We start from the raw sequence: 13,019 nt of genomic DNA, 5'->3' as shown, positions 1-13,019 counted from the left end.
GATTCCAAATAACCAATAAGAAATTACAGTTGCATCAAAGTTCCTACCTGAGCAGCCTCTGGAGGGACACCTGCTTTAAAATGGATATGGTGCTTGAGCTCAAATATTTTTCCCAGCCAAATCTCCTCATAGGTTTTCAGAGCATTCTCAATGGCCAAGTCCTTGATGGCCCTCAGTACAATAGCTCTAACATCATCCACATGTTCTGGAAAACACAAAACAATTTTTTACTAATTAATTTATTATAGGATAGAAATAGACTTGTCTGAGGTGGGTCGGTTTGTTAGAAGGTGTTGGGATAAGAATTGTTCTTCAACATTAAGTGTGTTACGGGTCATTTGTAGGTTAGATAGAAATAGGTTAGAATAATCTAGAATTAGGGGAGAGTACGTGTGTGAGCTGAGTTCACCCTACTATGTAGTTAACCCCGGTGTGTTTATGTATTGTTATTGCAAGGTCGATTGCGGTATAAAAGCTGGAGTGAATGGTTGTAAGGGGTCAGTTGGTAGCGGTTAGGGCGAGGGCAACCCTGTAAAGTTAAACGTGAAACTAAATAAAAGTATACTATATGTGTCACAAATTATTGTTGAGTTGAATCAAACCCCGGATGTAATGAAGTGGGCCCACTGTCAATGGACAATTCATCAACAACACATTATCAATTTAAAATTTTAGAAGCACTTTAAAAATTCTGGATGGCATGGTTGGGTGGTAAATGTTTGACTGCTAACCCAAAAGTTTTGAGTTTAGATGCAGGGATAGAGTTCCTATGATGTCCCTGAGAACATCCAGAATTGATAGGTACCTGACTCCCATGAGGGAAACTAAGGCGGCCTGGGATAGTGCTGACCACATTATCCCACTTTATGCCATGGTTACTGAAACAGATGAACTCTACTTCATCTGCCCCATGTGTCTTGGGCACACACAGGAACAGAAGAAGAAACCAGTAAAACAATGATAAGTTTCTTGAACATCTATAAAATAGTCAATCTTACGCTGCAGGCCAAGACTGAGAAGCTCCTTAAACGTCATCCTCTTGAGAGAATCATTGTCTATGGTGAAGGCCCCGCCTGTGACTCTCACAAGCTGTTTCCAGTGCCTGGTTCTCATGGCTGGGTTGCTGAGGTCATCAACCAATGGGAGGCAAGCCTGTATTGAAAGTTTAATAAAAGGTAGAATAAACAGACAAATATATATTTAATGAAAATAACCTCAAAAAGATAAAAGCATTACTTATGCAAAAAATGTTTTAAAGCAACATTTTCTTATTTATAAAGAACTGTAAACATTTTTCTAAATAATTATACAGAACTTGTATGAATATATCCAATGAAAATGTAATTTATCTTACATAAAATGTATTACTCATAGGGAATTTGTTTAAGATTTGTTATTATGCTTTTCCCTCAAATTATGCTGTACAGTTCTATCCATTGAAGGACTTTTTTTTCATCTCTCAAATCTTTGACAAGCTTTATGTCAATGATAATAGCCTTTCAAGCTCGTAAGCAGTTGAATAATCATTTAGACAAACATAATTAGTTGTAGTTAATTTCAAAATCTAAAACTTGACAGTACATAGAAAAAATCTATTAACTTATTTTAATGATTCAATTATTTGAAAAAAAAGTTTATCTTTACTCTTCTTTCTTCTTCTTCGTTCTTAATTTTAGAGTTGGAAGGGATCCTCTCCAACACAATTAAGTATAAGTGTCAACTGGTTATGCGCCATTGAGGCCATTGACTCCGATTTCAGCCTGCTTTTCTTTTTGGATTTGCTATAGCCTTTGTCCAACCAAAAAACAAACTACAATGCAGCAGTTGTTTGATTTTGGAGATGTCTCTGCTAAAAGAGTTGCTGAGCCTCTTCTGCCCGAGGGTTCGTACTAGAGACTTTTCTGTTTAGCAATCATGAGCTTAACCGACTTGACCACACCGACACCCTTATCTTCACTAATTAGTTAACTATTTATATACTATTTATATACTAGTGAAATAGCTTGAGGGAACTAAAAACTTAAACAAAGATCTCTCACCTGTATAGTGATAATGGACTCATGAAGTCCCATGTAGACATCCCAAGCATGAACATCTTCAGGTAGCCCCCGCACCATGTCCATCTGTTTACCTGTCTCTTCCCTGAGTTCCCTAGTGTCAATCTTCTGCCAACGCTGACCCTTCCAGTCTGACTGCTGATTGTCTATCACTCTATTGTCAGAGTATACAACAAATCTCTGTTACTCTATCTTCACATTATAAAATATCAATCTACAGAAAACAATGTTAATATATTTTTTTAACATGCCACAAATGATATGATTTGTAAGCCTATACATATTTAATTATCATTATGTTATAGATTTTTATGTTATTAAAATATTTAAAATCCAAATATGATCTTCAATTTTGTTGCAATAAAAATTCCTTTTTTAAAGTTATATTTTTTTTTTGTTTATGATGTGTAAAACAAAAAAAATGAATCCAAATTTTAAAATTTCTCATCTTACTTCACAGTGTCCCAGACTAGTTTCAAGTTATTCAGTTCATGGCGATGGCTGAAATATAAGAAAATTTTCTTCAGATTCACACATATTTATATACATACCAAGGTGGACATATAGTTATATTTTTATAGACTATATTATTTGTATTCACTGGTAAGATAAATATTTGCACTTTCTTTTTACACAAATTAGCAATATGATAAGACTCTTTATGTTTGGGGAAAGAAACAGTTACTTCTCAGAAGTCTAGTAGTATTAATTTATTACCAATGTTATTTGACATAGATGTTACCGAGCTATTACATTTTAATATTTGTTCAATACTAAAGTTTAGCATACTGTGCTATTTTAATATTAGATAAGGAAGGTTCTATGGTGAATGCTACTTTTTCTTTACAATACTTACAACTGAAGCTAGAATTATAGATAGTGTGTGCAGCACTATACATTGTAAACGGCTCTTACCACACACTGTGAAGTACCTCTTGTCTCACAAGGTGGTGAAGTATGTACTATGCTGAGTAATGTAGCAATAGCTACATGATGTGAAGTAGGAATTAGGTGTAAGCTTGCTATATTAATATGTAACAGCAATTGCTACACATTGTGAAGTAGCATAAGGAAGTAAATGGTGTATATATGGTCTAAACACCTTGGTATGACAGAGAAGCTGACCACAGAAGCTTCCAACAACTCCTGTAGCTCTTTCAAGTCCTGGGCCTCATTCTCCAATACAAGCAGCCTTTTGCTAAAGCCCTCCACAATTTTCTGAGCATCTGCTATGCTGCAATCCCTCTGGTAGATGTCTGAGTTTTGTAGGTCTTCTGAAAGGGAGTTTACTCTCACTGCAAATGCCTCCAAGTCCTGTAAATTTGTATACAATTTAGCAATGATTAAATCTTTAAATTAATTAAATCTGTTTATTAAATTTTTTTAAAATATATTAGAAAATACATTTTATTGATTAATGGAGTTATCTAGGTGAGAGTTCTGGCCCTTCTTTAAATTACTATTATTATACTATAATAGCTGCAGTTTTATCATTTTATTTTATTTATCATGCCCTTTAACTAAGTGTGGCCAAAGGATTATATTTAGAAACTGCTTCTAGTTCATTCAGATTTAATAAACTTGCACTGGACCCTTACTATGCCCAGGCGAAAAGCACTGAACTCCCCATTATTGAAAAGGTGCATTCACACACTATGAGAGTCCAAATAGATATTTCATAGTTAAGATTCTGCCATGAAATTTCACTTTGATTATACTATTACGCTGATGAAGTTCAAGTATTTACATTAATGAGTGACTGCCACACTACTAAGCAAGTTAGAACCAAATAAAAAGTATTTTAAGTACTAAAGGGATGGTGTGGTCGAATGTAAGAGCGTTCAGCTGCTAGTCCAAAGGTCTGGAGTTCAAATTTCAGTCCGGACTCAGAACTGTTAGAGGTCTCTGAGTCCACCCAGCTCTGATGGTTCTGACTCATGTTGGGGAAAGTAAAGGTGGCTGGGCATAGTGCTGACCACACCATCCCTATGTATGCTGAGGTCAAGGTACAGTATAAACTCTACTTCATCTGCCCTATGGATCATAAGGACTGAAAGGGGAGCTTTTCTTTAAAATACTAAAACATTCTGTCACAGTTACAAAAGTAGTGTGTGCTGAAGCTTTAAAAAAATTCAGATTTTATATTTTATAAATTTTCTGCCTTTTTCCATTTTTTACTAATTTTTTATGATGTATTGAACATTTGAAAAACATGAAATTACCTCTATGGAAACAGTCAAGAAATACGCTTGGCCTACCGATACTTGATGAAGGTCAAGATTCTATACACTACTACACATTTCTTTGTTGTCACTCAATTTAAATAGACAATCAAATAAGCGCAATTCATTTCGATGGAATGATTAAAACTGAGTTTCTTTTAGAATGTCAATCAGTAGTGTCCACTAACGGATTGACCTGCCATATTTACCTGTGTTATGCTAGCCGACTCCTCCTGAATCCGGGGCCCCAGTCTCTGTTTGGCCAGGGAAACTTTGGTCTTGAGGTTGTTCCATCTGGTGGGGGCACTAGTGAACAGAGCCTGTGTCTTGTCAGGCAGGGTCTGGGAGTATTTCTTCAGCAGTAGAACCGTTCTGTTCATGGCAGCAAACTTGCCGTCCATCTCCTGCTGTTGGGCTGACACCTGACAAGGTTTAGATGTGAAACATTTTTTAACCACAAAAATTTATTTCATCAAATTTATGTAGTTGCGTTTAGGAATTTCCTACTAAACTAGGGAGAAGTAAGTATATTTACTTCTCCATCACCCATTATTGATTCCTAGCCCCTAACTTTTAAGCAATATTGACCCCAGTCATTTTTCTGTTCTAGGCTCAACAAGGAAGCAGGTTTATCAAGAAAAAGTTTAATTTCATGTTCATTCTCTGAGACTAATTAATTAATTAATTTTTTTTAAATTTCCTCTTCTTTCTCTTTTTTAATTTTTTTTTCCTTTTTACTTGTAGAAAAACTAGTCATATTGTCACTTCCTTTTCCAGCTCCTCACTGAGGGAGGGAGGAAATTTGTTAAAGTCATTTTGATGTGAGCTTGGCTGTAAAGATACTCTTTTTTTTTTTTTTTTTTTTTTTTATAAAAGTTCATTTCTGAAATTTTTACATCAACACCAACTTAACATAGCACACATATTTGTTACACAAGGACATCAGTTGCACACATTTCTACAAAACATGGGATTCAACATTCAAACATATTTGTTCATACTCTCGCAAAAAATTGTCTTTAGTATTTTGTTGGTAAATCTTTTCTTGTCATACTTCGCCTTGTTTCTTGCTTGCCAGATAGTCTGTCTGTATGTCGCTAAGGCATAAATGTTTTTGTCTCTCTCTGTGCCTTCGGTCTTTTTGGGTATTTTATTTAGAGTTATCGCCTCGTCAATAGTCAGGGCTTTATTATCTACCTTGATTTCTTCTTCTAGCGCCCGTTTCGCCATCTGTATTGTGGGGCATGTTAGGAATAAATGGGTTTCTGTCTCTCTAATATCTTTTCCACACAGTACACAACCTGTGTTTCTCTTCTTGTTAGCTGGCATAATTTGGTAGATCGGAGTCAAATTGAAGATCAATCTGTATGTGATCTCCCTCGCTTTGGGTGTGATGGATTTCCTATGAAGATTTCTAAAAGTCTCTGTTGTGTCTATATCGCTGTATATTTTGCACCATTGGATTCTGTTATGTAGTGGAGTGGCTAGTTTCTTTATCAGATGTGAGTAGGTCTTCCGTGTGTTTTCGTGTATGAATTTTTCATTCCCTTTCAGGCTGGTTAGACATTCAATGTAGAAAGCGCTTAATTTCTCTCCTCCGAAATGCGGCGTGCTATTATTATGTTTGAGTATTTTGTTCAGTCTAAGTCCTAAATAGTAATGTGCTAGCGCACGGGTTCCCAACCTGGGGGTCGCGACCCCCCTGGGGGTCGCGAAGGGCTTTCTGGGGGGTCGCCAACTGATATACTAAACCTTAGTAATTTGAAACAAAACATAAATATTTAGAAGAATTTTTGAAATTCGGCTTTACTAACATCACTGGAAAGGGAATAGAGAAGAAGCAAAGCGCACTGTACGAAGTTGTTCTCAGTCACGAGTTTATGAAATCTCCAAAACTTAAACGTCATTTGAGACGAGTCATTCGAAACACACCAAAAAAGATAAGGAGTTCTTTCGTCGGTATGAAGCTAGTTGCAAACGTCAGAGACTTGATCGAACAGGAAGTTTTTACCAAGGAAACACGGCATTAGTGCAAGCATCACATGAAGTCGCGACAGAAAATGCCAAGCAAAAACAAACACAATAGGAGAAAATCTCATCAAACGCTGCATGTTGAAGATGGTGAAGTTAATTCTTACATGTCCGTAGATGTTAAATAACACATTTTTATTGAAATAAAGCTTTCACCATTGTTTGCTTTTCAAGTTGATAAATCAACAGACGTGAGTTCGTGTTCGCAGTTGCTGGTCTTTGTCTATATTCATTCAGATGATAGCAAAGAAGAGTTGCTCTTTTGCGAAGATAGCATGGAAAAAATAAATAGTTTTTTTTTTTAAAATTGGATGAGTAAAATGGGTTAAAACGGCTGTGAGGGTTTGTACGGATGGTGCACCATCTATGTTTAGGTCAAAATCGGGCTTTCAGAAAGCAGAAAAGATTTAGCTCCATAACCATTGCCCTCACCAATCGCCATCAAGACTCCATTGCTAGTATAAGTGGTAAATTATATAAAATCTGGAGCTTTCAAAGAACTGAGCAAAGACCTGAATAAAAATCACGAGGTTCTGCTCTTCTACACTACAGTGCGCTGGCTGTCAAACGAATTGTTGTGAATCGTGTTTTTGAATTGAAATCTGAAACCAAATTGTTCTTGGAAATGCAAAGGAAATAAGACCTTTTGGTATACTTAAAACAACATAGAGTGGTTGGAGAGAGTATCATACCTAGCAGATGTGTTCCAACATCAACATAAGCATAACCTGAAGCTTCAGGGAAAATGAACGAATATTATCACTTTCCATGATTATCTCGGGGCATTTTTTTCAAAGCTGAAAAATCGGCGAAGAAAATAAATCTTGGAAATATTTTAAATTTGAGAAACTCTGCAGTGTTGTAGATGAATCTAATTGTGAGATAATAAAAATTTTGAAACAAGAAATTTCTGGGCATCTTGAATCAAGTGAAAACGAACTGCAGCGCTATTTCTCTGAGCTGAAAAAAAAAAGAATCTGCATTGACGCATATTTCCTTCCATCGATGTTGCAGGCATTCACGATGAATTACAAGATGAATTCTTTGATTTGTAGCATGATTCCGCGTAAGATAAAAAAACTGCACACCTAATTTTGGTGTAGTATTCACCATTCATACCCAAACGTAAAATTGATTGACTTTTCGAGAATAGATCTTCAACACTATTTTTCGATTAAAAACATAATTAAGATAATGATAATGACATAGGTTGGCGTTAACAAAAAAAAATACTTAAAAAAAATTAACCGCGAATGTTTAGTGAATAGTATGCAATTTTACTCATGGTATCAAGAGTAGTTCATATTGAGTCTACTAGAAAATGTTATTTTAGTGCTTATTAATTTCCATACTAATTTCGGCTTTTTAATTCTATGGGGGTCGCGGGTCACTTAATTTTTATAAAAGGGGGTCGCCACTCGAAAAAGGTTGGGAACCACTGTGCTAGCGGATGATTTGGGGGGTCGCTGACTATTCTGCCGACGTGTTTTATTCTGAGTGAGTTGATTTTGGTTTGAATATCATGTAGGTTTATCCCTCCTTGTAATTTATTTTGAATTAATGTGCAGTGGTTAATGGTTCTGACTGTGTTCTTAAAAATGAATTCTCTAATTTTTTGATTGATTCCTTGAATGGTGGCTTTCGGGACGGTTGATGTTGTTGCTACATATATCAACTTGGGTGTTATATCTGTTAACAATGGCCGCTCGTCCAAAGATGGTAGTTGCACTATTTTTATATTTGTTTAGTTTACTACTGATTTTGTCAGTTATCTTTTCCCAAGTTTCCTCGTGTTTTCTATGGGGGTCATTCTCAAAAATTATTCCGTAAATTTTCAGTCTGTCATCGCTTTCAGGTTCAAAGGGTAATTTTGCTTCTCCTTCCATCGTCCTAAGTCCATGATTTGTGTCTTGTCTAAATTTATTTTCGTGCCGCTTGCTTGTCCGAAATCTTGGAAGTGGTTGATTACTGCTATTAGAGATTTTTCTGTCTGTAGGCTAAATGTCGTGTCGTCAGCGTAAGCAAAAAGTTTTCTGTTCTGCGTGTTTGGACAGTCAATTCCTCTAATCTGTGTGTCGAGTCTAATTTTTTCCAAAAGGGGTTCTAATGTCAATATATATAACACAGGGGACAAAGGGCAGCCTTGACTGACAGATTATTTAATTTGGAACGGTCATGTGATGCATCTGTTGATTTGAAGGTGACTAACAGCATTCCTATAAATAATGTCGATCCATGTGCATACGTAATTCCCCAGATTATTGGCTTCTATTATTTTAAGTAAAAAGCTGTGAGACACTCTATCAAAGGCCTTTTCTTGGTCAAGGCTCAATAAAAAGGCTTGTGCTTCTTTTTCATGAGTATATTGGATGAGGTCCCTAATGTAGTGCGTATGGTTTAAGATGTTCCTTCCTGTGATGCTGCATTGCTGGTCTGTGTGCACTATTTTGTGGAGATAAGGCTCTAACTTTCTGACTAACGTTTTTGTTAAAATCTTGTAGTCTGTGTTGAGTAGCGATATAGGTCTGTAGTTTTTCATCTGTTTTTCGTCAGTGTTTGGCTTGTGGATTAAGGAGATGAAAGATCTGTTGAAATTTTCGTGGCACGTTTTCTTGTCTGTCATGTCGTTGAACGTGTTTAACAAAAGTTGCCCTATTTCTGCAGTGAAAGACTTGTAAAATTCTGCCGTTAGTCCGTCGGGTCCAGGGGATTTGTTGTCTTTTAACTGTCGTATTGTTTCTTCGATGTCCTTTATTGTGATAGGTTCATCCAGTTTTTCCCTGTCCGTGTCGTCTAGGCGGCGTGTGTAACACAAATACTCGTCTTCCTTGTCTTCCCTTGTTTGCTCTTTCCTGTACAGCTGCGTGTAGTATTGGTGAAACGCCTGAGTGATTTTACCTTCGTCTGAAGTCTCCTGGCCGTCCCTGTCCACGATACACTGAATGTTTTTGTTTTTCTGAGTGATTTGTTCGAGTATTATGTTGTGGTGTGTCGGGTCTTCTGTTCCTCCTATGTCCAACCTACTCCTCACTAAAGCTCCCTTGTATTTATATTTCGTAATTTCTTCCAGTTCATCTTCGTACTTTGCCACTACATCTTCACTAGCATGGAATGATTTTAGTATGTGCAGGGTCTCTAAACATTCTTTCTCTTTATTCTGTCTCTCGCTCTTCAAATATGTTCCAATTCTAATGGATATTTCCTTGACTTCAATTTTGAAAGTTTCCCAAAGATCTATGAAATTAGTGCTTGGTTGAGTGGTTATGAATCTTGCTATCGTTTCTTTTATATTTGCGATGTATATAGGTTCTGTTAAAAGGGCGTTGTTTAGTTTCCAGTATGTGTTGCGTTGACGTGTGCTAACTGGTGAGTTTAACATCACCAGTGTCGCCTTGTGATCTGTGTACTGTAATGTTCTTTTCAGGTGTACTACTTTCCTAATTGTGTTGTTTGTGTTGACATATACTCTGTCCAATCTTGAGTAACTTTTCCCTGACGGGCTACAGTATGTTGTCTCTATCTTATGGGGGTGTAGCTTCCTAAATGTGTCTACTAGATTGAACTGCTCTATTATTTTGTTTAATGACTGGATTTGTTCTCTGTCCTCTGCCATTCGTATTTCTTCTCTATCGTTTTGAACTATCAAGTCTTTCTTGTCGATGACTAGATTGAAATCCCCAGCCAGAATGATTGACTTGTCCTTGAACTCTTTCTTCAGGGTACGTTTCAAATGCTTGTAGTAGAGCCTTTGTTCTAATTTGACCACGGGGGCGTATATGTTGACAATGGTGAACTGCGTGCTGATGTCCCCGACTGTTATAATCACCAGTCTTCCATTCTGTCTGTGTATGTTTGCAATGTCTTGTATTTGTCTGATGTTTTAATTATTGACGTTCCCTTGCAGTTCTCTCCTAAACTATGGTATGCTTCAGTTGTTTCTAAGCCTAAGCTACTTATAAATTTATCCGTCTTATACTTATTTTTAAAATTAGTTTCTTGTAGAAGGATGTAGTCTGTTTTGAAAGTGTTTATGAGCGATATTATTAGGTCAGCTTTCTTTTTTGCCCCCTTGATGTTGATGGTTATCATTGTGAGTTGTCCTACATTAGTTTTATTCCTCGAACTAGCCATTCTTGTTGTTGTGAGGTCGCATGTATTTATCTAGGGGTTGGTTTTTTCCCAGTGTGATGTTTTGGTGAGTCACCGCTGGGTCGCTTGCCTGTCTTCACCTTGTCATCAGCTGATGTGTGTTTTGGCCTGGCTGAGTGGTCTTTAGGGTTCATGGTTAGGGCTGCTTTTCCTTGCATGAACGCAGCGAACTGGCCGGTGTGTTTAGCGTTATCCGTTGTTTGACTCATTGATGCCGTGGGTGTCTCTGGTGTTTCTTGTGTTAATGGCGTTGTCGTGTCCTCTGTTGTATGCGTCCTGGGTGTTGTCTTGGTTACTGCGGTCGCATATGAGGAGGTAGGCCTTAGAGGGTCTTCTTTGGTCGAATCTTGTCTGTCCATCATTCTCATCTCCTCTACAGCTTTCCCATCAATGTATTTTTTGTTGTCCGTCAAGATTATATCATCCCTTGATCTGATGTCTTCTCTTCTGCACTGGCCTGGGTGATGCCTGCTAGTGTGGCATAGATGGCAGTTTTGCCTTCTGCCTCTAAACAGAAGCAACATGGTGTGGGTAAGATCTCCCATTACCCCTTCAAGATAATGGGGTAGTTTCTCAACCGGCATCTTGGCGTTAATGATTACCGCCCATCTCCTTTTCTGAGAGGTTTAACAGTAATCTGGGTGTTGGGGATGCCGAAATTTTCTACTATTTTTGTAACCGTGTCTTCTGTAAACGTCGGTGGTACCCAGTGGAGTTCACCGTACAACACAGGCTTGTCCACGTGGGTAAACACCACTTGTGTTATGCCGTAGTCATTGGTGGTGAATTCCCTCATGTGGAGAGTGGTGTACACTTCCTGACTTTTAAGGGTGACGTACCACTCTGTGGGCCGTCCTAGATTGTAGACTTTTAAAATTTCATCAGGGTTTATTTTGGTGACAGCCTGAGTTACAATTTCAATAACTCTATCATCCACGTGGATGGTGCTGCCGGCTCTGAACTTTATTTCTACTTTTAAAGTTCTTGGAAGGTGTAGGCTGGTGGGTAGGTCAGCAGTAGCGTACGCAGGGGGGGGAGCAGGGGGAGCGGCCGCTCCCCCTCTGGCCATTTTCAGCAAAGTGGCGCCTTTTTGGAAACTTTTTAAACTCTAATTTTTAAACAATGATATTTGTTTAAAAAATATTTTTGGTCGGCACATCTATGTGAATCACAAGATTTCTTTTCATGCAGCAATTAAGCATTATTGTACTAGTCTAGTAGTGTCTACGTTTACAACACGTATTAACAGCTGCGTCAGTTTGCCATTCTAAAAATAACCATTACAATGCATTGCAATGTTTAAAAAACCTCTACGGTAAGAGGGGTGTTAAGTTTAAGGCAACTGTATAATGTATTTGCTTACGAATAATTGAATTAGAAAATGTTATACATAAAACTTCACACAACATTACTTTATATATACAGTTTGAATCGTGTGATTAATTTAAAAAAAAATTACAATACAGAAACAAATACAACTGATGTGGCACCTCTATTTAAATTTACTTATGAGCAAACTGCGTAGTGGTGGGGAAATTTTGACAAGGTTAACAACATCATCACGATGAAGTAGTAGTATTCTTACAGTTTGGGCGATAGTGGTTACGATTACAAATTATATGAAACAGTTACAACCCCCCTCCCCTATGGACCCCTCTGTACAAAAATGTTGTCATAATACCATTGCTACTTATTTAAATCTATTTCTGTAATATATATTTGTGTAATATATATTTGTGTAATATATATGTATGTTAAGAACAGTCGTCTAAAAATTGACGCTATGTTCACTCTGAGTTGGTTATCTCCCCCCCCCCCCCCACACACACACCTCACCACGACAATTGTGTAGAGCGACATAATGCCACACCTAGGTATACACTGGGTTGGATAATTGACCTACAGTTAACGGACAGTGGTGAATGAAGTTGAACCCACCCCCCCCCCCAACCCACCCCGAATTGATCTGTTAAGTACATGTAGAAAAACGCGTAATGATGTACCAAAGTACCATGCCGCCAGAAAATGAGCTTTTTAAACGTAAAACTGTGAATATTGTTTTTGCAATTACTAGTAAAAAGGTGTGTGATCAATACAGTGATCTAACCCATACCTATCACTATGTTAAAAAATGATCTTAAAAGAATACTATGAAGCAGTAGTTAATTAAAATGTAGGTTCTGAACTAAAAGACCGATGTTCAGTTAAATGTAAGTTGTTATTCCGATTATTTCCTATTATATCGAAAAGCGTGATTTTATACCAACTCTGATTTTAAAAACTTTCATTATGCTGTAATACTTTAGCATTTATGATGACGATATATTAAATTCTGATTATAGACAAAAACATTTTGTAAACAGGAAAAGTGTTAAACAATTTCATTATATTCTAAAGTAGTTATTTATTAGTTTTGATATTTATAATTAAATGTGTAGATATATACATATTTATATTAAGAGAGTGATTATTTCCCCTATTTCACTTGTCTTCAATAATTTCCCAGGAATTATTATGTAAGAAATTTTTTTTTACAAGAATTACAAAACATATTGTGTTA

At 36.9% G+C, this 13,019-nt stretch overlaps 1 protein-coding gene across 1 annotated transcript in view; it reads right to left on the bottom strand.

Annotated features, from left to right (window-relative positions):
• The window catches only part of LOC131957124 (uncharacterized), a gene marked incomplete at its 5' end in the record, with an annotated part of 98,982 nt that overhangs the window by 65,808 nt on the left and 20,155 nt on the right, over positions 1-13,019 (bottom strand). The window contains 6 exon segments of the mRNA XM_059321831.1: positions 48-205; positions 999-1,152; positions 2,040-2,211; positions 2,511-2,558; positions 3,160-3,371; positions 4,489-4,701. Of these exon segments, the coding sequence (XP_059177814.1) occupies positions 48-205; positions 999-1,152; positions 2,040-2,211; positions 2,511-2,558; positions 3,160-3,371; positions 4,489-4,701 (957 nt within the window).

The sequence above is a fragment of the Physella acuta genome, unplaced genomic scaffold (genome assembly GCF_028476545.2).
Source record: "Physella acuta isolate Inbredline_101_S28 unplaced genomic scaffold, ASM2847654v3 ptg001210l, whole genome shotgun sequence".
NCBI classification, from domain to species: Eukaryota; Metazoa; Mollusca; class Gastropoda; family Physidae; genus Physella; species Physella acuta.
The sequence above is the reverse complement of the archived record's forward strand: the minus strand, read 5'-3'. Positions and strand labels throughout refer to the sequence as shown.